Source organism: Orcinus orca, chromosome 2, assembly GCF_937001465.1.
Source record: "Orcinus orca chromosome 2, mOrcOrc1.1, whole genome shotgun sequence".
NCBI classification, from domain to species: Eukaryota; Metazoa; Chordata; class Mammalia; order Artiodactyla; family Delphinidae; genus Orcinus; species Orcinus orca.
This window is the reverse complement of record NC_064560.1, coordinates 106,452,168-106,479,613: the sequence shown is the minus strand read 5'-3', so window position 1 is coordinate 106,479,613 and position 27,446 is coordinate 106,452,168. Positions and strand designations below refer to the sequence as shown.

The window sequence follows — 27,446 nt, the reverse complement described above, 5'->3', positions numbered from 1 at the left end:
TAGGTGTGAAAGGGAGAGACAATTTAGCAGTAAATGGTACTTACTGTCCATTTTCCCATGAAGAAATTAAGGCACACAAGAGATGACTGATTAGACCAAGTGCATATGGCTCCGCAACTGTATGAGCCAGAATTTCCGTCTGACTCTAAAGTCCATATGTACAACACCAAGATTAAAGTGCATGACTAATGGAACCCAATTCTGGGATCCTTTAATGCCAAATCGACTGAGTGAAAAAATTAGATTTCCACTTCAAAGAGCCTGAAAAAATAATGGTTGAATAAGATGGGCCCTGCTCCTCCTGCTTTCTAGCTCTAAGGTGAATCCACACAAATAGTACATTCAATGCTTTCTTTTTTCATTTAAAGATACTACTTTAAAGTATCTTTTGTGTAGGGTGGTCTTTTATGTTCTAGTTTCTAGTTAAAAGAGAGAAGGCAAGAGTGAGAAAGAACATGAATAGGCAGGTACACTTTTAGAGACAGAATTAACATCTAAAAATCCTAAGTGTCTCTGGTCTAGTTTAGGCTTAGATGTGAGCAAATTAAAGAACTTGAAAACTTACCCATAGCAGGTTCAGGTATATCCTAATCTGCCTTTAGTACCTCTTGTTTTCACCACCTAGCATCCACGCCCTCCATCTCTCTTAGTATAAGGGCTTCCAGGGGCACTGAGTCCTCCCCTGGCTCCAGGGTGAGCACATGACTCATTCCTGCCCTTTGAAGCATCACAGTGCCCCGGCTCCTGAAAGGTCACAGTCCCGTCTCGGAACAGTTCAGAGATGCAAGGAGACTTCTGCTGAGTCTGGGAGGTGAAGGACCTCTATTTTTTCTGTGAGAAAGAGATGGGCCTGGAGCTGCTGGCAGCCATCCTTCCACCACAAGGAACCTAACAACAATGCCACCTTGAAGGAGAGCGATCAGACCTCTGAATCAAAGCCTGAAGCCAGAATACCCTCGCACCCTTCAGTTCCAGTAATGAGCCAGTAAATGCCACTCCGTTTTGTTTTTATTGCTTAGGCCAACTTGAGTTTTCTGTCACTTGTAAATGAAAGAACCCTCACTGGTACAGTACCCTTGAAATACTTATTGACAGGGGCCTACAACTGCTAACAGACACTGTTGCCTGGGAATAATGATGGAAGACAGAAACAGCCAGGAACACCGGGATCTGATTGCTGAAGCTGGGCTGGGAACATCAGCCATTAACTGTGAATTCCCTCAGGTCAAGACCGGTTATTTCTAGAGCCTCCCAGGTTTAACAAAGATCTTATGCACACTAAGTGCTTAGGATGGATGGATTAATTAATTAATTAATAATTAATACAGGTCAGAGAAACAGGCATAAAAGATGAACCCAGAGAAGTAACCAGGAAGGGGTGGTAAGTTATCTGTTTTGTTGGTTATTCTCCCTTTAAACCCACCCTCACCTCCCAATCCATCCCCCAGTCTTCTTGAACTTGTTCTAACTGCAGGAGGCTGACCTCTTCAGGACTGCACTCCCCAAACCCCCTTGTTCTTGGAATTCCAGTCAGTGTTCCCAAGGAAGTCACCAGCAGAACAACCACACCATGACTCTGGTGCCTGCATCCCTCTACAGCAGAGCTCCTACCAGGCAGCCCCTTGTCCACTCCTCCCGTTCTCCTCGGTGTCGGGTACCCCACTCCTTCCCCTGGCCCTCAGGCCTAGGGGTAATGTCTCCCTGCTGTTGCTGGTCTCGGGTGCTGCATCATCCCTTCCTGGTTCTCTTAATCCTATTCACACTTCTGTAAATGTCCCTGCATTAAACCCTCTCTGGCCACACCCTTGGAGTGCGCTAAATGTATTCTGTGGGGACCCTGATACATCCATCACTCAGAGCAAGACAGGCCATCATAGCCAGGCAAGGGGCCGAAGACAGGAAGCACAAGACAAATGGACTGAGGAAAAGGCTGTGTGTAGTCAGGGAGTCCACAGGGAGTGAAGGGCAGGGCTCTCCTAGCTCTCATGCATGCCATCCTACCATTGATTCACCAATAGAACTGCCTCTTTTAACAAGTCTATGAGCTTCCCAATGTCAGGAACTGCTGCTTCTCCATCTCAGCATTGCCAGCAAGCATTTAAGGTGTATGTTGACCATTATGGTCTAGACTCTAAGATGACACATGGTTGCCAGCATCAAGGACATCAGGGATGTCCAGACATAGTTAGCATCAAGGTGGGAACCAATCTAAAGATGGGCAGATTTGAAACTGAAGGTGAAAACAGATAAAAGAGGTTAATATAAGGTAGTACTTAGAAACAAGGGCTCTGGGGCCATACTTTCCAGGTTCAAATCCTGGCTTTACCACTTTCTAATCATCCCCTATGTCTATTTTCTTTTCTGTAAAGTAAGGAAAATAGTACTTTCCACACAATATGATTATTATGAGAATTAAATGAGTTAATTCATGTAAAACACTTAGAACAATGCATGGCACACAGGAAGCACACAAAAACGTTAGCAACTATCATTAAACTTGGTTAAAAGTGAGAAAGCAACAAGTAAGGGCAGATCCTAACATGTATTCAGCAAATAAGGAGGAAGGAGGTAGGAATTTTCTCTCCATAAAAAATATTTCTGGGCTTCCCTGGTGGCGCAGTGGTTGAGAGTCCGCCTGCCGATGCAGGGGACGACTCGGGTTCGAGCCCCGGTCCGGGAGGATCCCACATGCCACGGAGCGGCTGGGCCCGTGAGCCATGGCCACTGGGCCTGCACATCTGGAGCCTGTGCTCCGCAGCAGGAGAGGCCACAACAGTAAGAGGCCCGCGTATCGCAAAAAAAAAAAAAAAAAAAAAAAAAAATTCTCCCACAAAGTAAAAACATGTAAGAAAATTTCATATAAACAAGCCCAGATGAATAACATAATATACTGTCACTGCCCTGAGGTCTGAGCGGTTTTTTTCATAAGGTATTTAATTTGATCTTAACTTGTTCTCCTTTACAACCATAGGCTCCAAATTCTATTACCAGTAGTGAAGTTAAGGAATGAAACCAGCCACACAAAAAGCCAGGGGAAAAAAAAAAAAAAAGGAGTCCTTCCAGAAAGAGTAGTTACAAGGCCCCAGAGCAGGAAAAAGTGGTGTGGCTGAAATAGGGAGTAATGAGCAAGCTGCAGGCCACTCATATAATAAATAAAATTTGGATTTTACTTTAAATGTGATGGGAAACCATTGGAGGGTAAAGGAAGGGAGTGACATGATTTGAATATCACTCCAGCAGCTTTATGGAAAATGGATTGGTAAGAAAGAGGCATTAGTGGAAACAGGAAGCTCAGTTATGGAAGAAACTGCAATAGCACAGATAAGAAATATAAATAATCCCAAACAGTGAAATGATATTTTAATTTGCTTTGGAATGTTTTATGCTTTTATCTGAACTTGGATGGGTCTAATGTTCTGGGAATTTCACCTCACATTAAACTAAGAAAAGTCATGATCCAATACAAGGAAGAGCTGAAAAACTCTACAGCTTTACCACCTGCCCTCTGTTCAATATCTCCTACTACCCAATGAACGCTGAGAATAGAAAGTGTGACCTTTTCAAAGTGATGCAGAACTACCCTCAGTTTCTTGAGAGCAAATGACTAGTGGGGGAGATACAGCAACCAAATGCTTTCATTTTAAAACTGTCTCCTAATCAGGATTGAGTAGCATGATTCAGTGAAATTTACCATCTGCTTACTAAGAAACAATTTATGGAATAATCAAGTTAAGAGCTGACAGGATGGCCACAAGGTCATCAGGTAGAACAAATACCATCAACAACTTGTTTAAAATGATTCCACTGTAAATACATTTGTAAAGGTGAATTCACTGGGGAGGGAACTCACAAAACATCCCCGCCCCCAAGTTATCTCAACAGCTGCCGCTGGGCATGATCAAGAACTCTCCCCAAAGGCTACTTTCGATCAGCTTCATTAGGCCACCTGCCTAACTGGGAATGCAACATTCAAAGCTTCTTTTTCTTCCTCTCCATTCCTTAAAAAAAGACAAACTGTTCTGAAAACATTTCAGGACCCATGATAACTAACATTTACACAGCACTGTGTTTGCTTATGGAATATTTCCATATACACACAACTCTCAGTTGATTATTATCATCATTATAGAGGAAAAGACTTAAACATTAAAGCATTCTCTCAAGATCATGTTCTAGTAAGTGCTGGATTCAACCTCCTCACTCCGCTGTCTCCTATTAAGTGCTAGGTGTTGGTGGCTATCAGCCTCCTCCATTGCCAGGTGCTAATAATAAGGGAAAGGATTTTTTCTTCTCCATGCTATCTCAGAAGAATATATGAGATCCCATTTATGAAATGTCCAGAAAAGGCAAATCTATAGATTAGAAAGCTGATTCACGGTTATCTGGGACAATAGAAGAGAATGGGGAGTAAGGGATCTTTTCGGGGTGATGGAACTGTTCTAAAACTGGATTGTGGTGAGGGTTGCACAACTCTGTAAATTTACTAAAAGTCCTTGAATTGTACACTTAAGATGGGTGAATTTTGTAATATGTAAATTATATATCAATAAAGCTGTTTTTAAATAAAGAATGCATGAGAATCTATTAAAACCTAAAACTACTAAGGACTACTTTACCATACTTCTTACAACAGGTGGCACTATTTAGTTATGGTTCTCTTCCCTTTGACCAGCAAAGGTCAACAATTTCCAGCAAGAGCAGGAGCTAAAGTTATAAACACAAAAGATTTATATACACTTATATTTCTAACTCACCGCACTTGTTCTCCCTAAAATGATAATCATTTCACCTTTTCTCAGCAAGGTGACATCTGATAGAAGTGTGAAGAAGCAAGTGGGCTTAGCAGCTCACTGAAGGAGAAAGAGAAGACCCCGGGAATAAAATTGGATAGGAAATGACTCAGGATATGGGGGGCAATGGTCTGGAGAGGGTAGAGGACAGGGAAGTTTCCAGGGGGTAACAAAAAGATGAAGAAAAAGTTTGTGAAAATAACAGTTTCCCTCACTGCCTCTCACCCACTTTCAGTTTATATACAGGGCTTCCTAACAAAAAGTTCACAGCAGCTGCCTGGAGCTGGTCAGTTCCCTCCAGAGGCTTGCATCCAACTGAAAGGAGCTGGGATCACCACAAAAGCTGCAGCAAAATCTAGAATACTGGGTTGGGGGAGGAGACTCAATGTCTCAGTGGAGATGAGCAAAGCCCAGGAAATTCCAGCCCAAGCAAGTCTGTGTCTGAGATTCGAATTACATTGAATAGTTTCTCAATTGATCCCCAGCAGTTTCAGTTTCTCTCTGTGAGGTCTTCCACCGCCATACCATTTGAAATTGCAGCCACCTCCAGCAGCCCTGTCTCCTTTCCCTGATTTTCTTTTTCATTTTGCTTATCAACACCTGATATATAACATATTTTGTTTATTTACTAACTGTCTCCACTGACTAAAATATAAGCTCCATGAGGGCATGGATTTTTATTTATTCACTAATGTATCACCAGAAGGGTAGAGGCTGGGAAAAAAGAGGAAAGAAAAATCAGATGAATGATAAACACTGTTGAGAAAACGAAACAGGAAAGGGGGGAGGGGCACTGGGATGAGGGAGGGTTGCAGTATGACATGGAGTGGTCAGGAAGGCCTCAGGGAGGAGACATTTACGCAGACTTGAAGGCAGTGAGGGAGCAAGTCACACAGCCAATATCAGCTACGTGATTTGTAGGTCCCAGAGAAAAGTGAAAACGTGGGGCATTTGTTCACAAATTATTAAAAATGTCGACAGCAACAGCAGAGCATTAAGTGCAGGGCTCTTCTCGACATGGGGCCTATGTGACTACACAGGTCCCACATCTGCACATACCTGTGGCCCTGCATGCAGCTGTCAGGGAAAGTGTTCCCAACAGATGGATGGAACAGCAAGGGCAAAGACCCCAAGAAGGGACAGCATTGGGAAAGAGCAAAGAGACCCTGCTTGTAAAACAGGAACATTCCTGGGCTCCTTTACTGGATATTCTGATCCAGCAGGTTCCAGGTAGGCTCTAAATTTCCAACATCTCATCACCTACTCCTTTAAACACTAATTTAAATACAATGTGGGTGGGACTGCCCTGGTGGTCTAGTGGTTGGGACTCTGAGCTTCCACAGCAGGGGGTGTGGGTTGGATCCCTGCGGCTGGGAGGGGGGACTAGTATCCCCCATGCCGCACAGCCAAAAAAAAAAACCAAAAACAGTCTAAATACGATGTGGGTGATCTTGGCAGTCAATATTAGAAACTTAACTCACTCAACTTCTCTCTGTTCAGTCGGGGAATGAAAAAAACCTTTCTGCCTTTTTAACTTCCACCTGAAATATCAATTTCAATGAGTAAATCCGATTAATGTCTGTAGTTAATATCTGCAAGAATATCAGTTCACTGTTATGGTGATTATCTTCACTTTCACTAGTTCTACAGAACCAGTGGAAAGAGTCTCTAACAATTTCATCAACTAGAGTCCAGCGTCCAAAGTAAATGAGAACCAGTGATTCTCAACCAACAGTGAGTGCTTCTCAGGGAATATCTGGCTATTTCTGGATGGGGGGGAGGGGGGCAGTGCTACTGGTATCTAGTGGGCAGAGGCCAGAGATGCTGCTAAACATCCTACAATGCACAGAACAGCCCCCCAAGACAAAGAATTATCCAGTCCATAGTATCAATAGGGCTGCAGTTGAGAAACCCTGAAACAGACTGTCTGCGGCTACAGATTATAGTTCCCAATTCATTACACTTGAGCTTAACATCTTAAACTCAAGTCTTTATAAAGGTAATGAAAAACCTCATTTATGCTTTAATGAAAAGGGATAAATTTATAAGTAACAGGATTTACATCAGTGAAAACAGGAATTAGAAAGCATTTGATCAGGACTTACCTGATGGCGCAGTGGTTAAGAATCTGCCTGCCAATGCAGGCGACACAGATTTGAGCCCTGGTCTGGGAAGATCCCACATGCCACAGAGCAACTAAGCCCCTGTGCCACAACTACTAAGCCTGTGCTCTAGAGCTACTGAGCCTGCACTCTAGAGCCTTCGAGCCACAACTACTGAGTCTGTGAGCCACAACTACTGAAGCCTGCACCCCTAGAGCCTGTGCTCCGCAACAAGAGAAGCCACCACAGTGAGAAACCCGAGCACTGCAACGAAGCATAGCTCCCGCTCGCCACAACTAGAGAAAGCCCGCACTCAGCAATGAAGAAACAACGCAGCCAAAAATAAATTAAATAAATAAATTTATCTTTTAAAAAAAGAAAGAAAGCATTTGATCAAAGGTGGAGAACCGCAGTGAGCAGATGTTCAGGAGCTCTGAGCAACCCAAATGAAGTCATGGAGGGCAGTGGGATGCAGAGAGATTGCTGTGGGTAGGGACCAGGGAAACAACACTTCTCTGGGTATCATGGATTCCTAGGTGCAGTCAGCCTAGCCTAGTAGATAAGATGCACAGAAACCAGACAGAAAAGACCTCCCTTCTTCAGTAATCAAGATGCTAAGAGAGCTTTTGATAAGACTAGGATAAAAGTAAGGATGGAGGGCTTCCCTGGTGGCGCAGTGGTTGAGAGTCCGCCTGCTGATGCAAGAGACACGGGTTCGTGCCCCAGTCCGGGAAGACCCACATGCCGCGGAGCAGCTAGGCCCGTGAGCCACGGCCGCTGAGCCTGCGCGTCCAGAGCGTGTGCTCCGCAACGGGAGAGGCCACAACAGTGAGAGGCCCACGTACCGCAAAAAAAAAAATAAATAAATAAGGATGGAAATCAGAAGTAACACCTAGGGCAAAGCAAATGCTTTGTCACTGTGATAATTCAAGCTGGTCTCAATGAATAAGCATACTTGGAAAATATCCTTACCTCTCATCCACCTTCACATCTGTAAAAAGGAGATTAATTACACCTATCTCCAAGGCTTACTAGGAAAATCAAACGGAATAAGAACAAGATGGAACAAGACAAATGCAATCCCTGGCACACAACAGGCATTCAGCAGAAAGAGTAGCTGCTGATACTTCCCAATGCTGCTTTGCTCTGGCTCTGACTCAAACCAGGCCCCATGAATGCAAATACAAGAATTGAAGTTCTATGTTCACTTTCAGAAACTCCCAAGAGGGCGGAATAGGACTAACCATGGCATGAAGTCTCCAGTACATGCCTGCACAGCAAGATCCCTGCTCTCAAAATGTTGAAAGGACAGAAGGACCTTCCAGGTAAACACATACCAGCATGGGTGTGCAAAGGAGATGACTCAGTCTCTGTCACTGGTGAAGGGCCAGAAGGAGTTTCACTTAAAGAGAACGATAAAGATAAGATCACCTTTCTTCCCATTGCTGTCTAGGGTGCTTCAGGAAGGAACATTGAAAACTGATATAGAGCTCAAATGTAAAAAGGCCATCACATAGTTCAGAGTTAATTATAAGTAATTTTAATGAAACAATATGTTCCCTCAGCTTTCCATGTTCTTCCCAGAGGTGTAATGCAATAGGCCCAAGACACACACACTTATAAATTTATAATAAACACAGCTCTGCAGCTCACCTAGACCACATTCTTGGCCGCTGCTTAGCGACAGGAGTCACATTCACAGTTGCCAGTGAGCCCAGGGGTGTAATTTCACTTCTAAATAAAGAAGCATAATCAATAGAAACAGAACCATCCTGCGGGAACAACTGTACCCTTCCTGACTCATCACAGCGATTGTTTACCCAGAAAACAAAATTCTCTGCCCAAGTCCGCACCTCAGTTCGGTTTTCAGGAAATATATAGCAGTACGACCGGGACTCAAAATCGGGCGAATTTGGCTCCCACGGTGCCAAAGCCCTGGCACTCTTTGACCTTCCTTCCTCACGCGGTAGATCCGGTCTGAGTACAGGCAGGGCATCGAGAACTGGATGCACCCACCCGGGGAGGGAGCCTTGGCGGCCCGCCCCTCTGGCTGCAGGACAGGCTCTGGCGACCGTAGCTGTCCCGGCAGCGCGCGCTGCGCAAGCGCTCGGGGCCGAGCCGCCAGGGGACGGCTGGCTACCTCCCCTACGCCCCGATACTCGCTGCACCCCCGCCCGCAGCCACCAGCACTGCTCACCGAGACTCCGTACTTGAGCGCGATGCCCTGCAGCGTGTCGCCGGGGCGCACCCGATGCTCCACATGGCGCTTGATGACGCCGGCGCCCAGCGGCGCCCGCACGCTGGCCGTGCTGCCGTACGAGCGGGTCTTGGTGCGCGCCAGGCTCAGCGACAGCTCGGCCTCCTCGGCCTCGGAGAGCGAGCGCGACGGTGGCGGCGGCGAGGGGGCCGAGGGCCGGGGCGTGCGGGGTCCGGCTGCCCGCAGGGACCGCTCGGACGAGGAATCAGCCATGGGTCCTGCGGAGGCCGCCAGGTCGGGAAGCTAGCCAAGAGGGCGGCGCCTCGTCCGCCGCCGCCTCCTCTTCCTCCTCACAGGGGCTGCGGAAGGCCGTTCCGCGGGGACGGCGGGCTGGAGGCCGCGGCGGAAAGCTGCGGACCGGCCATGGTGGGCACCTGCTCCTACGCGTTCCGCCTTCCCCAGCGCACCTGCAGGGAGGAGAGCGAAACGAGCTCCAGCTGCTGCCCCGCCGACGCCCCGGCTCCACCCTGCGCGCCGGGACCCGGCTGGCCCTGCGGTGCGAGGAGCGGGGCGCGCTAAGGCCCCTCGCCGTGGAGCTACTGGGCCCCATCCCTAGGCGCCCTCGGCCCCGGAGGCAACCCCGCGCCGGGCCGACACAGCCTGGTTAAAGCCCTACCCTGTAAACAGCAAAACACCAAAGCTTTGCTCTGACTCCTTTATTGATTCCCCAGCAGGCGTCAGCTTTCTCAGACCTTCAAGCTCCCCCAGCCAAGGGTACTTCCCGCTCCCACCCGATTACCCCAGGACCTCACAGAAAACATTAAGACCATTAAACACACGCAGTTTCTCCAGGCCCATCTCAACAGCCTGGAGGGTCCGGTGTGCTCAACACTCCAGGAGGGATAGTGCTTCTAAGGCCGGGTGGCTGACCTCAAACTAACCCTCCAGTTGCTTTGCTTTCACTCTCCATTGCACACCAGTGCCAATTTTAGTCCTGTGCTGCCTTGAAAGTCTGCCTAGCTACAGTTCATTCTCCTGGCTCACTGCTTAGAATTTACTATCTGCACCCAATTTTTTCTTATCACTTTCCTCTTTGATACCCTGAAATCATGACTCCCCAAAGTTTTGTCATTAACGCCATCAGTGACCTCTTATCTGTAGTCTTTATCTGAACACCCTCTCCTCAACTTTCTGGCTTCCGATCGTATTCTACACAGAGTGGGTGCGCGTTTACTAGAATCTAGCGCTCAGGATTCTGTTGTACTCTGGACAGCTCTCCAGGAGGAAGTACCCTACAGGCAGGTTAGGAGACTGGAGGTTTGATTCATTGGCTGAAGTTTTGATATGTCGCTGTGCTGGACAGAGGCAAAGGAACTAGAGTATAGGAGACAGGACGAGAGTGGGGGAGGAACACGTGGACCCCGAATCACCCTCCCGCTCAAAAATTCTTCAGTGGCTCCCTGTGGACAGCAGTATTAACTCACACTGGCATTCGACTCTTATTTCCATTTTTATTATTCATGCTCTGGCCGTACCCCATCTACAACTCATCCTGCAAACTCCATATACTCCTGCCACTTGAACTTCTTACCCTCATGCCTTGCATATGCTATACCCTCCACCTGTAACCCCACTCTTCCAATACTCTCTGTCTACATTTAAGAAAATATTAAGGTCCATCCCAAATGATACATCCCAAAATGAGATCTTTCCTGATTCTTCCCACCTGTCCCCCTCCCCCAACTGCCCAATTGTTATTGTTTCTCCATTGAATATTAAGGTGGTTTGTACCTCTTGTTTAGGATTTAACTCGTGTTTTGTGTCATGTACTTATCTTATCTCCTCTATACATACTCCTGGGAGGTATAACTAGATCTTACTCATCCTTTTTAGCTCCAGCAGTGCCTACCTAGCTCAGTGCCCTGAATAAAGCGTCAAAAGTGGTTGAATTGAGGTGTAGTAAAAAGATCCTGAAAGCTAAATTAGGTAATTTAGCAAGAGTCTGCCATAGAGGAACTCTTGGGTGGTGTCCAGTGTGGCTATCCCAGGACCTAAGAAAGAGGCAGAACCCCAGAGTTTCAATATATAAATGAGATCAGGTAATACTTCAAGAAAACAGGAGAAATTGCCCTCAGAGTCGACAGTCTAGTAGAGAGATAGCATATAACATGTCTTCCACTAAAGAAAAGTTTACTGAAGAAATGGAAGTTTTTATTTGAAAATTAATGAACTGGGTTCTATGAGGTATTATTAGGTGTTGCTTGAAAAGGGTTCCATGATCAATTAATTGGAGAAACACTGCGATATATGCTTCCCTTTTGGAGATTCACAGTGCACATTAGGATACTGAAGGCTCTAGAAGTCCTGTAGTAAAATAAGGTATTGGATTTTGCTTGACACCATTTTTCCCAAACTCATTTGACCATGGAACCCCTTTTTTGTCAGAAATTTTACAATTTGGGAAATGCTGAATTAAAGTGGGGAAAGACAGGCCTAAATAAGGAACCAGGAAGATAGCTTTGGGAGTCAGAGATTCCCAAAAGGCAGAACAGTATACATAAGGAGGCAGAAAATGAGCCAGGAAGGAAAAAGGCTAGGTGATGATCACTTAATTCCTTTACAAAAAGACCAAGTCCTCTGTAAAAGTGCAAGGGAAAAGTTATCACAAGAAATGTATGGAGATTCGAAAGCCATCCCACTTCTCTCTTATCAGAGCTAATTTCTAAGCTGTCCCTAGTTATTTTCAATTTCTCCAGCCATAAGAAATCCTGGGTCAGAAAACACGTCTAGAACAGTTCTAAAATGCTCTGAAATAAATTCAACACAGTTCTCAGAATTTTCTCCACTGATTCCTTTTTGTGATCTTCACTAGCGTTTCCTCTAGCTCTCAGAAATTAATCGGCTTAAATAAGTACTTATTTGATGTTGCATGGTTAGGGTTCTTTGTGAGTTATTTTTTCCTAGATAGATTTGAGCTGTTGTCAAATATCTAGTGTTCCTGCGAATTTTTTAAAATAAATTTATTTATTTTTATTTTTGGCTGTGTTGGGTCTTCATTGCTGCACGCAGGCTTTCTGTAGTTGCTACGAGCAGGGGTTACTCTTCGTTTGGCTTCTCATTAAGGTGGCTTCTCTTTGTTGCAGAGCACAGGCTCTAGGTGCACAGGCTTCCGTAGCTGTGGCACACAGGCTCAGTAGTGGCTCGCGGGCTCTAGAGCACAGGCTCAGTAGTTGTGGTATAGAGGCTTAGTTGCTCCGTGGCATGTGGGATCTCCCTGGACCAGGGCTCGAACCCATGTCCTCTGCATTGGCCAGAGGATTCTTTTATTTATTTATTTATTTATTTATTTATTTATTTATTTATTTATTTATTTATTTATTTTTGGCTGTGTTGGGTCTTCGTTTCTGTGCGAGGGCTTTCTCTAGTTGCGGCAAGCGGGGGCCACTCTTTATCGCGGTGCGCGGGCCTCTCACTATCGCGGCCTCTCTTGTTGGCGGAGCACAGGCTCCAGATGCACAGGCTCAGTAGTTGTGGCTCACGGGCCCAGTTGCTCCGCGGCATGTGGGATCTTCCCAGACCAGGGCTTGAACCTGTGGCCCCTGCATGGGCAGGCAGATTCTCAACCACTGCACCACCAAGGAAGCCCTGGCTAGAGGACTCTTAACCACTGTGCCACCAGGGAAGCCCCTGTGAATTTTATATCGATCTCTCCCTAATCCAAAGTTAATATCTACAATTTGTGGCTCAGATTGAATATTTTGTACATTTATTTTTCCTTCTTCAACCAGAACTTCAAAATTAGTTTTATGTATATCTACCTACAACATAGAACAAACCTCATCATTAGTAGTGGCCATTAGAAGCACTCCCTCTGAGATCAAGAATAAGAACAGGAAGGCTTCTGTTACTACTCCTGTTTTTTTTTTTTTTTTTTTTTTTTTGTGGTATGAGGGCCTCTCACTGTTGTGGCCTCTCCCGTTGCGGAGCACAGGCTCAGCGGCCATGGCTCACGGGCCCAGCCACTCTGCGGCATGTGGGATCTTCCGAGACCGGGGCACGAACCCATGTCCCCTGCATCGGCAGGCGGACTCTCAACCACTGCACCACCAGGGAAGCCCACTACTCCTGTTTAATTTTGTTCTGGAGGTCCTAGCCAATGCAATAAGAAAAAGAAGGAGAAATGGAAATGAAGATTGAAAAGAAATAAACTGTTATTTACCAATAATAAACAATACTAAAATGTTTACAGATAATGTCTACATTGGAACTGTTCAAACTATAAGACATAAGACTATAAGACACATTATGCAAATATCAATTGCATCAATCAATCAGAAAATATTTTGTGGAAAAGACAACCTTTTAGATACCAAAAAAAAAAAATCTAGGAATAAACTTAGCAAAAGAGAAGCATGCTTTATATGGAAAAATTATTACATTCTATTAAAGGACATAAAAGAAGATTTAAACAAAAATAGAGATATACCATGTTTATAAACGGGGACATGCAAAATTTTCATTTCCTTCCCAAACTCATATATAAATTCATTGAAATTCCAACCAAAATCCCTATAGGATTCTTCAAAGGACATGACAGGCTTACCTTAAAATTCATATGGAAGGGCTTCCCTGGTGGTGCAGTGGTTGAGAGTCCGCCTGCCAATGCAGGGGATACGGGTTCGTGTCCCAGTCTGGGAAGATCCCACATGCTGTGGAGCGGCTGGGCCCGTGAGCCATGGCCGCTGAGCCTGCACATCCGGAGCCTGTGCTCCACAGCGGGAGAGGCCACAGCAGTGAGAGGCCCGCGTACCGCAAAAAAAAAAAAATTCATATGGAAGATAAAGGCTAAGAAGAGCCAAGACATTCCTGAAGAAGAATGAGAAAGGGAGACTTAACTTTACAATCATCAAGATTTACAAAAAATGTGACGAGAACTAAACTATTACAGTAGTGATGCTAGGAAAGACAAATAAATGTAAGAAGGCGACAACAAAGAAAGCCCAGAAGCAGACCCACACATATCAGAGAAATGAATCTATGACAATAAATGCTGCTGCCACAATTAGCCATCCACGTGGAAAAAAATTGTAGATCTCTACCTTATACCATATGCCAAAATCAATTATAGACTGATTAAATATATAATTGGGAAAAGCAAACTTTAACACTTTTAGAATATCTTTATAACCTTAGGATAGCAAAGAATTTCTTAAGCAAGATACCAAAAATACAAACTACAAAGAAAAAAACTGGCAAATTCTATATATAAACATAAAAACCTCTGTCCTGAAAAGGCACCTGAAAAATTTCAATAGACAAGGTATAAAATGGGAAAATATATTTGAATACCTATAACTGACAAAGTATTACTATCCAGAGTATGTTAAAATGCCTACAAGTTATTAGAAGAAAAACACCCACTAGAAAAATGGTCAAAAGATATGAACAGACAATTTACAGAAGATAGAACGCAAATGGCCAACAGAAAGATGCACAACCTTACCAAAAAGCAGAGCAATTCCATTTAAAACTACAATTTCATAGGCATGAGACTAGCAAAAATTAAAGAACTGGACAATTCTAAGTATTGGTAAGATTCCTGTTGAACAACAGAAATTCTCAAACAGTGTTGGTGGCAGTATAAATAGGTGCAACCACTTTGAAGAGCTGTAGGACAATATCTAGTAAAGTTGAAGAAATTCATATCTGGTTCTGGTTCTAGCAAGCTGGAAGTCTAAACTAACTTGAAGTCCTCCTAATATAAGTATTTATAATTTAATTTTTTAATGAAATTCATAATTGAGTTGGCAATAAAAAAGGGACAGGCTTTTGTATCAAAACAAGAGGGATTTGTAAGCTACAACCATAAACAACTTGCCGAAACTAATACGTGACAAAATAGAAAGTCTGAATGGTTCTATAACCGTTAAAGAAAACTGAATCAGTACTAGAGTTAAAAATCTTGTTACCAAAAAAAAGTCAGCATCGGAAGATCTTATTGGAAGATTCTATCAACCTTTCAAAGAACAGATCAATCCAATTTTATGTGAACTCTTTCAGAGAAAAGAAGTAGCAGGAACAATCTTCAACTTAGTTCATAATATAACCATACACCCAATCCCATATCCATCATGGTATAACCATAAGCAAAACCAGTTGAGGAAGGTATCACGCTCATAAAGATGGATATAAGAATCTTAAAATATTATTAAGCCAAATCTAGCAGTGCATAAAAATGATAACCCATCATAAACAAGATGACTTTATCCTAGAAATTCAAGGGTGCCTTAATATTAAGACATTAGTAGATTAAATGACAGAATAGATAGAACAAAGGAATGAATCTAATAAAGGATGGGCAAGACCTTTACAGAGAAAAAAATTTTAATATTTGAAAATACATTAAAGACGACTTAAATAAATGGAACAACTACACCATGTTCATGGACAGGAAGACTCAATATCATACAAAATGTCAGTACTCTACAGATTGATCGTATATTCTATGAAACAGCAATGGGTTTGCAAAAAACATGACAAGCTAATTCTAAAGTTGATATGGAAAAGCAAAGACCCACAGACAGCCAAGATATTTTTGAAGAATAAGGAAAGGGAAACTGCCCTACCAGATATCAAGAATTATTATGAAGCTATAATAGTTAAGCCAGGGTGATATTGATGCTGGAAAACCAGTGGATAATAGTGCACCCAGAAACACAATCACAAATGTATAAGAACTTCATCTATGACAAAGGTAGCATTGTAGGTCACTGGGAAATGGTCTATAAAACACATGATGTCAGGACAATTAGTTATGCACATGGTAGAATCTCTACTTCCTACCACACACAAAATTTAAGTTCAGTTGAATTACAGACTTAAATGTGAAAGATAGGGCTTCCCTGGTGGTGCAGTAGTTGAGAGACCGCCTGCCGATGCAGGGAACACGGGTTCGTGCCCCGGTCCGGGAAGATCCCACATGCCGCGGAGCGGCTAGGCCCGTGAGCCATGGCCGCTGAGCCTGCGCGTCCGGAGCCTGTGCTCCGCAACGGGAGAGGCCGCAACAGTGAGAGGCCCGCGAACCGCAAAAAAAAAAAAAAAAAAAAAAACAAACAAAAACGTGAAAGATAAAACTTTTAGAAGAATATAGAGAAAAATATCTTTATGATCTCAGGACAAGAAAAGATTTCTTTAGTAGGATGAAAAAAAGCTCTATTCATAAAAGATTGATAAGCATGACAACGTTAAAATTAAGAACTTCTAACAAAAAAGATATCTTAAAGAAAATAAAAAGACAAATTAGAAACTAAGAGAAGAAACAGGTGTCCTAGGAACCAAAAATATTTGAATAAAATGTTGAATTATCTCATTATCCAAATTCTAGCTAACTTTTATATGAAAATAAAGAATGAAATAGATTCTGAAAACTAGGTATTCTTCATTATTTGAACTCTGGTTATCTGAATTCAGAAACTTCATAAATTCTGGTAGCAAGGAATGTCTATTTGTAACATATGCAATCAACCAAAGATTAATATCTAGAATATTTAAAGAGCTAATTCCTACATAACAATAAAAGACATAATCCAATGGGATAACTAGAATTTTATAGAAGAAAATATCCTAATTGTGAATAAACATATGAAAAAATACTCAATCTCATTAAAATCAGAAAAATTCACATTAAGACCACAAAGAGTAACCCTTTTACACTCACCAGATGGGCAAAATCTAAGTTTGGTAAGACCAGTTAACAGTGCAGATAAGAATTCTATGCAATGCTGGGAGGAGTACAATTGGGTACAGCCACTTTGAAAAACACTCTGCCACTATCTTGCAAAACTGTACATGCACATTCCCTACAAACCAGAAATTCCAACACTAGACACTGTATATCCCCTGTTGAACATCTCGTACCTATACACCAGGAGACATGTTGTGAAAACGTCCATAGCAGCATCATTCAGAACAACTAAAACTGGAAATGATCAATTATTCAGCAGCAGAACAGATAAGTAAATTGTGCTATAATTATATAATTGCATATTTTAACAGGCTTATTGAGAAATAGTTCACATACCATACAATTAACCCATATAAAATGTTTCGGGCTTCCCTGGTGGCGCAGTGGTTGAGAGTCCACCTGCCAATGCAGGGGACACGGGTTTGTGCCCCGGTCCGGGAAGATCCCACATGCCGCGGAGCAGCTGGGCCCGTGAGCCATGGCCACTGAGCCTGCGCGTCCGGAGCCTGTGCTCCGCAACGGGAGAGGCCACAGCAGTAAGAGGCCCATGTAACGCATTAAAAAAAAAGGTTTCACATTACATTATTAGTTTTTTAATTTGTGGTAAAATATATATGTATAATACAATATAAAATTAACCACTTGAACCATTTTTAAGTATACAACTTAGTGGCACAAAATACAATTCACAATGTGGTACCACCATCACAACACTATCTCCAAAACATTTTCATCACTCCAAACAGAGACTATAAACACTAAGCAGTGACTTCCGATTTCTACTTCCCACAGCCCCTGGTAACCTCTAATCTACTTTCTATCTCTATGAATTTGCCTATTATAGACATTTCTTACAAATAGAAACTTAGAATATTTGTCCTTTGTGTATGGTTTGTTTCACTTAACATAATGTCCTCAAGGTTCATCCATGTTGTAGCACGTGTCAGAACTTCATTCCTTTTTATGGTTGAATAATACTTCATTGTGTGGATATATCACATTTTGTTTGTCCATTCATCGGCTGATGGATACTTGTTGGGTTGTTTCCACATTTTGGCAATTGTAAATAATACTGCAGTAAACACTGGCATATAAGCATCTGTTCAAGTCCTTACTTTAGATTTCTTTAGAAAGATACCTAGGACTGAAATTGCTGGGTCACATGTTTAGCTTTTTGAGGAACCACCAAACTGTTTTCCACAGCAGCTGCACCGTTTCACATTCCCACTTGCAGCAATGTATGCAGGTTCCAATTTCTCCACATCTTTGCCAACAAATATTTTCCCCAGTCTGTGGCTTGCCTTTTCATTCTTTTAACAGTGTCTTTCTCAGAGCAGAAGTTTTCAACTTTCATAAAGCCCAACTTATCAATTTTTTCTTTCCCGAATCTGCTTCTGGTGTTGTATCTAAAAAGTCATCATCAAATCCAAAGTCGCCTGGATTTTGTCCTATGTTATTTCCTGTAAGTCTTATAGTTTTGTGATTTGAATTTAGGTCTATGATCCATCTTCAGTTAATATTTATGAATGGTGAGAATTCCGTGTTTAGATTTATTCTTTTGCGTGTGGATGTCCAGTTGCTAAGCACCACTGGTTGAAAAGACTATCCTTTCTCTATTAAATTGTCTTTGCTTCTCTGTCAAAGATAAGTTAACTGTATTTGTGTGAGTCTATTTCTGGGCTCACTATTCTGTTTCATTGATCTATTTGTCTATTTTTTCACTAATACCACACTGTTATGATTACTGTAGCTTTATAGTAAGTCTTGAAATTTGGTAGTGTAAGTCCTTTGACTTTGTTCTTCCTCTTCAGGATTGTATGACTAGTCTGGGTCTTTTACCTTTCCATATAAACTTTGGAATTAGTTGGTTGATACCTACAAAATAACTTGTTCAGATTTTGATTGGGATTGCCCTGAATCTATAAGTCAAGTTGGGAAGAAATGGCATCCTAACAACACTGAGTTTTTCTCTCTATAAACATGAAATATCTCACCATTTAAATTTTCTTTAACTCCTTTCATCAGAGCTGTCATTTCCCTCATATAGATACATATACCTAAGTATTTTTTTCTTTCTTTCTTTTTTTTTGGTACTAAAATAAATGATGTTGTGTTTTTAATTTACAATTACAGGAAAGCAATTGCCTTTGTCTATTTACCTTGTAACTTAACAACCTTGCTATAATCACTTATTAGTTCCGAAAGGTTTTTAAAATAATTCTTTGGGATTTTCTACATAGACAATCATGTCATCTATGAACAAAGACTTTCATTTCTTCCTTCCTAATCTGTATATACCTTCCCTCCCCTTCTAGTCACTCTGCACTAACTAGGATTTTCAGTATGATGTTGAATAGGAATAATGAGAGGAGATATCCTTGCCTCATTTCTGATCTTAGGGGGAAAGCATCTAGTTTCTCACCATTAAGTATGTCAGCTGTAGTTTTTATATATCTTCTTTATCATATTGAGGACGATCCCCTCTATTCCTAGTTTTCTGCGTGCTTTCTATCATGAATGAATGTTGGATTTTGTCAAATGCCTTTTCTATATCCATTGATATGATCATATAAGTTTTTTCTTCTTTAGCCTGCTGATGTGATGGATTAATTGATTCTTTAAATGGTGAACCAGCCTTGCGTACCTGGAATAAACTCCACTTGCTAGTAAGATTCTTTTTATGCATTCCTGAACTCAATTTATTAGTATTTTGTTGAAGACTTTTGCATCTATTTTCATGAGAGATACTGACCTGTAATTTTTCTTCCTTGTAATATCTTTGTCTGGTATTGGTATTAGGGTAATACTGGCCTCATGGAATGAGTTAGGAAGTGTTCCTCTGCTTCTATTTTCTGGAAGAGATTATAGAGAATTGGTATCATTTCTTCCTTAAATTCTTGGTAGAATTCACGAGTGAAACCATCTCAGCCATAGTAAAGTTAATAAGGATTATAGCAAAAATAAATGAAATGGAGACTAGAAAAACAATAGAGAAAATCAACAAAACCAAAAGTTGGTTCTTCGAAAAGATCAACAAAATTGACAAACCTTTAGCTAGACTGACCAAGAAAAAAAGAAAGAGATGCATATACTAAAATTAGGAATGAAGGAGGGAACATCTCCTAGATCTACATATCACTACTGATATTACAGAAAGAAAAAGGATAATAAAGAAATATTATGAACAACTGTTGGCCAACAAACAAGGTAACTTAGATGAAATGGATAAATTCCTAGAAAGACACAAACTAACAAAACTGACTCAAGAAGAAATACGTAATCTGAATTCAACCACAAAGACTGAATTAGTAATTTTTAAATTTCCAACAAAAAAAGCCAAGGCCCAGATGGTTTCATTGGTAAATTCTACCAAACATTTAAAGAATTAAAAAAATTAATACCAGTCCTTCATAAATGCTTCCCAAAATTAGAAGAGGAAGCAACACTTCCTAACTCATTCTATAAGGCTAGTATTACTCTGATACCAAAACTAGTCAAAGCATCAAAAGATAAGAAAACTACTGACCAATATTCCTATGAATATGGACACAAAAGGTTTTCAACAAAATACTAGCAAACCAATTCCAACAATACATAAAGAGGATTATACACCATGACCAAGTAGGATTTATCTCAGGAATGAATAGTTAATTTAAGATCTGAAAATAAATGTAATACACCATATTAATAGAATAAATGAAAAAACCCACATGATCATCTTAACAGACACGGAAAAAGTCTTTGGAGCAATCTAACACCCTTTCATGATAAAATCATTGAACAAAGCAGGAATAGACAGGAACCTCTTCAAACTGATAAAGGGTGTTTACCAAAGGATACCATCAAGAAATTAGAAAAAAGAACAACCCACAGAATGGGAGAAAATATGTGCAAATAATATGTCTGATAAGGAATTTATAATCAGAACACATAAAAAACATTTATAGATCAATAATAAAAAGACAAATAGCCCAGTTTAAAAAGCAGGCAAAAGATTTTTTTAAATTAATTTATTTATGTATTTATTTTTGGCTGCATTGGATCTTTGTTGCTGTGCGCGGGCTTCTCTTTGCGGTGACTTCTCTTGTTGCGGAGCACGGGCTCTAGGTGCACGGGCTTCAGTAGTTGTGGCACACGGACTTAGTTGCTCTGTGGCATGTGAGATCTTCCCGGACCAGGGCTTGAACCCATGTCCCCTGCCTTGGCAGGCGGATTCTCAACCACTGCGCTACCAGGGAAGCCCAAAATTGTACACTTTAAGAGGGTAAATTTATGGTATTTGGAATATATCTCAGGGAAGCTGTATTTTAAAAATACAGAGATTAAAAAAATAATAATAAATTAAAAAATAAAAATACAGAGATTATTCAGCCGCCAAAAAGAATGAAATCTTGCCATTTGCGACAACATGGATGGACCTTGAGAGCATTATCCTTAGTGAAATAAGTCAGATGAGAAAGACAAATACTGTGTGATCTCACTTACATGTGGAATCGAAAACAAAAACAAAAACAAAAACCAAGTTTGTAGATACAGAGAACAGACCAGTGGTTGCCAGAGGCAGGGAGCGGGGAGTGGGTGAAATGGGTGTAGAGGGTCAAAAGATACAAACGTACGGTTATAAAATAAATCAGTCATGGGGATGTAATGTACAGCATGTGACTATAGTTAATAATACTGTATTGCATATTTGAAAGTTGTTAAGAGAATAGATATTAAAAAGTTCTCATCACATGGGAGGGGGTCAAAAGTTACCAAAAAAAAAAAAAAAATGCAGAGAGAATGGTTTAATAAAGCTCCATTACTCAGCTTCAACCATTATCAACTCATGGCCTATCTTGTTTCATCGATATCTCCACCCTGCCACCCTACCACTACTCTCATGCTGGATTATTTGAAAAGCAAATTCCAGATATTATTTCTTCTGCAAATATTCAGTATTTTTTCAGTAATACTCAGTAGTATCTTTCCAAAAGATGACTCTTTTTAAAAAAATAACATGATACCATTATCACATCCAAACAATTTTAAAATAATACCCTAAGATAATCAAATATTCTGTGTTCACATTCCCGCCAGTTGTCTCATAGATGTGATTTTTTTTAACGGCTGCTTTGTTCAAATCAAGATAACACACTACATATGCTTATTTGCCTCTTCTATTTCTGTGTATCTATAAACTCTCCTTCCTTTATTTTTCTTGCAATTTATTGAAGAACTGGGTTGTCATGTAGAGTTTCCCACATTCTGGACTTTGTTGCTTACATCACTGTGGTGTATTTTAATATGATCACTATTATATAGTGATTCACTTTTAGATGCAGCACCAGGGCTGTTATAGTGTTATTTATTACACTATAAATAAGATAATTCATAGTTCATCAAGATAGTCACCATTCCTTTAGTGCTTACTAGACACCATATCCTTCGTAGCATACTTGACACAAATTATCTCATTTCATCTTCATAACAACCCCATGTGGTAAGTATTATTATCCCCAGCCTAGAGATGAAGAAAATGAGGCTTAGAAAGGTTAAAGAAACTTGGCCACAGTCAAGCAAGCAGTAAATATATGGGTTCGACCCAGGTCTGTCTGGATTGGAAACCACAATTTAACCATAGTTAAAACGCATACTTCTATCCATTTATAATGGATAATATCCCTATCCTTTGCCTGGGTTGTGGTTGTTGTTTGTTTTTATTAACTCTGGGAAGTAGTCCTTCAGTCCATCCAAAGAATTTACTTTCACATTTCATCTGCAACACTTAGGATTCTTTCAGTTTCAAGTAACAGAAAACTCCATCTCAAATGGGCTCAACAATAAGGATATTTATTATCTCCTACAATAATAAGTCCAGAAGTAGGGCAGCACCAGGGCTGATTGGTTTACTGTCTCAAAAACAACATCACAGACCCAAGTTCATTCTATCTCTTTACTCTGCCATCATCAGTGTGTTGGCTTTGTTTTAAGGCTGGATCCCCTAAGATGGCTCTTCCAGTTTGAGGTAACACGGCCAGATGCAACAACATCCCGTGGAGATGGTGGCATGTTTCCCTGTATGCCTCTATTTAAGAACAAGAAAACCTTTCCTAGAAGGACTTCAGCTGACCCCTCCTCAGGCCTCACTTGCCAGCACTGGGTCACATGCCCACCCCTAATCTCTCAGTGGCCAGTCAAGAGGATTGTATTCCCCTTGCCCATGACAGGTCGGTATGGGATGGTAATAGGGTCAGGTTCCCTAATGGGTGAACACCTTTACAGGCTTCTGCAAAGAAGAAGGAAAAGGCGGGAATGGATGTTGAGTAGGCAAGCAACAGTATCTACTACGTGTTCCAAATGATGTATGCTACATATTCCATTGCGAATTTACTGTCGATGTGTCAGCCTCCTCACTGCATGAAGAGGCAAGACAAGATGATCCGTAAGGTCCCTTCCAGCTCTAGGAGTTGTGTTTCAATTTTACATTTTCATATAAATGGGACTGGGACGGTTGGATAGCTCTTGTATCTCTGCTTTGGCTGCCACCTATGACTTTAACCTAAGAAATCATTTCTACACCTGCTTCATTTCACAATCTTCATCTGAAGCAGTGCTCCATTCATTTCATCACATGCAGACCTTTTCCTTTCAGGGAATCACAAGGAAGCCAATGAGAAAGATAGTACACCACTAAGTATCTTTGCTATATCAAACCTTTGCTACACTTTCTTCAAATCTGAATAAAATTGCTTTATTATTTTCAGCTTATGCCTACCATCAGCTTTCTCCGAGGAAGCTACTAGCTTGACCTGTAAGCAGTCCTATTCTTATTTAACAGAAAGCTATAATTTGTGACAAATGTACAACATAAAAAAGTCAAAGACATCTGGTCTGTTACATAGGGTATTTGGAATAACAAACATATAGGAAAACTTGGGAATGTGATTTAAACTGATTTGGTCACACCTCCATTTAAGTTCACTCCTTCCTGCTCAGATTAGTCATTCTGGTGAGGAGGCCAAAACTATAGTTCATTACTATAGTGTTGACAGTGGAAACAACACTGGTATCTCAATCAGCAGCTACTGTATGCCATTGTTCATTTTTATAGTTCCAAGAGCCTTTGAGAATTAACTTTATTTTCTGATTCAGCCCTCTTGCTGGGGAAGGTATGGCCCTGTTTTGAAATGTACAAAGGAAAGCGAGTGCTGTGAGTGCCTCTTTGGGGAAGGTCAGGGCTGAAGGAGAGAAGATAGGCTTAATGACCAGCTGGATGACCGAATAACTCATATCACCTGTGTCTCTTAGAACTCTTAACTGAAGAAAAAAATCCTCACTCTGCCTCTTACAGGGTTGTTGCAAAAATCAAGCTAGAACATGGATAGGAAAGTACTTCCACAAATGCAAAGTGATGCTACTATTTTCAAACATGGAATTCTCTGCGGCACTTTTTCTTTTTGGTCACATGATTACCGCACAGGTCATGCCAGATTATGATACTGTTTCACCTCCATTCACCCTTTGCCTATTTCAGAGATTATGCCAGCAATGGTGCATCCATCTCTTTGGTTCATTTTCCTTCCACCACATCTGGAAGATGCAAATCCCACCATAATGTGAAATATTGCACTGAAAATATGCAGCAAGGGTTCAAAAAGGAGAGAGATCACATCTGATTAGAAAACGTTTCTGGAAGATAATCCTATTATGCCATATATTTTCATAATTTCAATCTTTGTCCAATGTTACCCCACCCCACTTCATGCTTCAGAGACCAGACAGTATTTTCTCTATCTTTGTAGTTCCCAAGAACCTGGCATAGAGGACACATCACAGTTTACATCCCGGATGAAGTGAGCCTGCTAAACGTGTGACAATAGCAAACCCGGCGGGTTGTAACATTTATTTATCTAGACCAACGAGGCCGACTATCTTTAGCTTAGCATTATACGTAGGGCATTCGAGGCCGGGAGTGTGCCCGGGTCTCCCCTGCAACTCCCGAGGAAGGAACATTATTGAGTATGTGCTAAGTGCCAGCCACAGGTGCTTTCACATATGCACCCGCGCATTTGTTGTACTAAAATGCGTTTAGTCCTCACAACACGTCTTCAAGTTTTAAGCCTACCTTACAGATAAGGATGCTAAGGCACAGAGAGGCTAAATTAGCCAGCCTCTCCTCTAGTGACGCCACTGCGTGTGCGTGGGCTCTCGAACATTCTCACCCACAACCCTTAGGTCGGCCTCGCTACACCCCACCTCCCTACCCCCAGGCATGTACCCCAGGTACTCCTCCCCACGCCCCGCCCTAGGCCGGCGTAAAGCCAATAAAACCTAGGGCAGGCCTGCTCTGTCTCTGAGCCGGTGTTAACAAGGCTTCCACTTAAAGATGCTCACTCACCCAACAGCTCCTCACGAGCTTGGAGAGCCTTTGCCACCCACCCTGTCCGTAGCCCCGAGCTTCTCCAAAGAGCCCGCACAGCTTGGTCCCAAGGCTGAGGTCCTCCTCGCCTGCACAGCGGTTACGGGGTCGGGACGCAGATTCTGGGCGAGGACACCCTCAGGGGAGGGGTGAGGAAGCCCGGGGTGACAGCCAGTGGGCACGGGGTCCCGCCTCCGCGCGGCCGCCGCACGCCGCCTCGAACTACGCTTCCCAGCCTGCTCCGCAGCAGCCGCGCGCCCCGGCGCCGCGCCCGGCCGGGAGCCGCCTGTTGATTGCCTCGCTCGCCCGGGCCACGGCGCCGCCCTGCTCGCCGGCCCCTCTACCTCGGGGCAGACGGACTGACTGCCAGCACCGCCGGCTCCGGGATGGGTGCACTGACTGGTGAGCGCGCCGAGGGGTGGGTGGGAGCGCGCCCGGGCGAGGCGCCGTCCGCAGCCCCCGGCCCGCAGCGTGGGGCGGCCGCGCCCTCCCTGCCCTCGGGAGGATGCTCCGCGGCGTCGGCGCTCGGCCGGGCGGGCGCTCGAGGCCGGGGCCGCCTCTGGCCTCCTCGGCTCGACGGGCGGCTCAGGGCGGCGCGGAGGAGAGGGCGGCGCGGGCCGGAGGCGCCCGGCGGGTGTGGGTCCCACGCCCTGCACTGCGGCTCCGCAGTCTCTGCAGCCCCCGGGCCGCCGCAGTGAGGGCGCGGTCTCTGTCCTCCCTGAGCTGCGGGGCTGGGTTTTTCTACGCTGGGCTTTGTTCCCCATTTTATCCTCTCTTGTTAACGTTTGACAGGGTCCTGGAGCCTAATGCCTGTCACTGCAGCGTTAGAGCAGGCGACGGGGAAGGGTAGACTCCGGCTGGAGCTGTCACCCGCAGGGCGTTTCAGCCTCCGAGAAAGCAGCGTTCCGAGAGCGGCCTGATGCAGGTTCTCAGGACTCATTTTTTTTCTGGTTAAAGTAATGGTAGCATGTGCTCCCTTGAGTCTTCCAAAATTTTCCCTGTTGACCTGCAGAAATGAAAATTGCTTTTTAATAATAATAATGGCTCCTAAAGGGAGTTTTTACTTAACGTTTTCAAAGGTGGGAAGGTGATGCGGGCAAAATGCAAATTAGCAATGAAGGAGGCTGTGAATGCTACGGGCTTCCTCTTGCCTACTAAACATCTGAATCACCAGGTCCTTGGGAAGGGAATGAAAAGAACATCGGAGAAGGTATTTATAAAACCCATTTCCAGCTCTACCATTAAGGAGCTGAGGGACCCTGGACAAGTCCCTTCATCTCTCTTATCCTCTTTCTCCATGGTAAAACGGGGCATTCGGGTCACATGATTTCTAAACGTCTGTTCTTCCAAGACTCTCATTATCAGGGAACTGAGGAGATGAGGGTGCTGGTGTTCAACACCATTACAAAAACCTGATTGTGACAGAGCAAGCGGCTTTACCTAGTGAGGAGGAAAGATTTTTCAGGGTTTAGGCAACCTGATTTTTTAAAAAATAAAACCAATTTTCTCTATCTACTCTCTGCAGTCTAACCCAATAAATATGCATTACAACTTTTATTTTTTGTAAATTACTATAAATTCGTAGACAACAACAGGCTGTGGATGTTCCGTGTTTGTTTTTAATTTGCTGAAGGTGAAGTGATGGGATCAGCAGGTAAAGGGAGAAGCAAATGGCTCCCCCGTGCTGGGCAGAGTGGTCAGATGTGGTCAGCAAGGAGGAGGGGAGGAAACCGCAGCAAAAAGTAAGCAGAGAGTACAGACACTGAGGATAGAGAGGATGGGTATTGATGGGTCATTGTTTGAATAATAAATACACAATAGAAGGAATGAGAGAACCAGAAAACCAGTGCTATGCAACCCTAATGTAACTGATTCAGGCAAGGATTCATCCAGGGGTACAAAACCTTTGAGCAAAAGGTTGTTGGGGAATAGGATTTTCACATTTTTTAAAAGTATCTCGGCATTTTTTCAAAGTATCTCGGCACAGATTACCTAGGGAAAATGTGTCCTTACAATGGAGAGATGAGGAAGCCATCACCTTAGCTGAATGATCAAGCTTCCCAACACCTATCTTGCATCTCTTGTTGGGATGCAATAAGAAGGTCATAACTTCACGTGTGTGGTGTTCCTGCCAAAAAGACGGTGGGAATGGGATACTGTAGATTAAAATATTCAAGTAATAACCAATCAGGATGTATGAACTTTGGATCCT

General features: G+C 42.7%; 2 protein-coding genes across 14 annotated transcripts in view; one reads left to right on the top strand and one right to left on the bottom strand.

The window, feature by feature from the left end:
• The window catches only part of LYSMD2 (LysM domain containing 2), a 28,902-nt gene extending 3,547 nt beyond the window's left edge, over positions 1-25,355 (bottom strand). The window contains exons 1-2 of one of the 7 annotated variants that reach the window (XM_004281675.3): positions 25,214-25,355; positions 9,090-9,556 (exon numbers count right to left, since the gene is read on the bottom strand). In XM_004281675.3, the coding sequence (XP_004281723.1) occupies positions 9,090-9,362 (273 nt within the window). In that variant the 5' untranslated portion in view covers positions 9,363-9,556; positions 25,214-25,355. Of the gene's footprint in view, positions 1-565; positions 2,750-6,895; positions 7,838-7,864; positions 8,187-8,229; positions 8,249-8,545; positions 8,627-8,745; positions 9,047-9,089; positions 9,557-25,213 lie in introns of those variants that run through there. The other 6 variants (XM_033409151.2, XM_033409152.2, XM_033409149.2 and 3 more) reach the window with 6 other exon arrangements.
• A 142-nt stretch (positions 25,356-25,497) lies between these two features.
• TMOD2 (tropomodulin 2) overlaps positions 25,498-27,446 on the top strand; it is a 54,528-nt gene continuing 52,579 nt past the window's right edge. For 3 of the 7 annotated variants that reach the window (XR_007475558.1, XM_033409144.2, XM_004281673.3), the window contains exon 1: positions 25,498-25,636. The gene's annotated coding sequence lies outside the window, so the exon portion shown is untranslated. Of the gene's footprint in view, positions 25,637-26,313; positions 26,445-27,446 lie in introns of those variants that run through there. The other 4 variants (XM_033409146.2, XM_012537390.3, XM_033409142.2 and 1 more) reach the window with 3 other exon arrangements.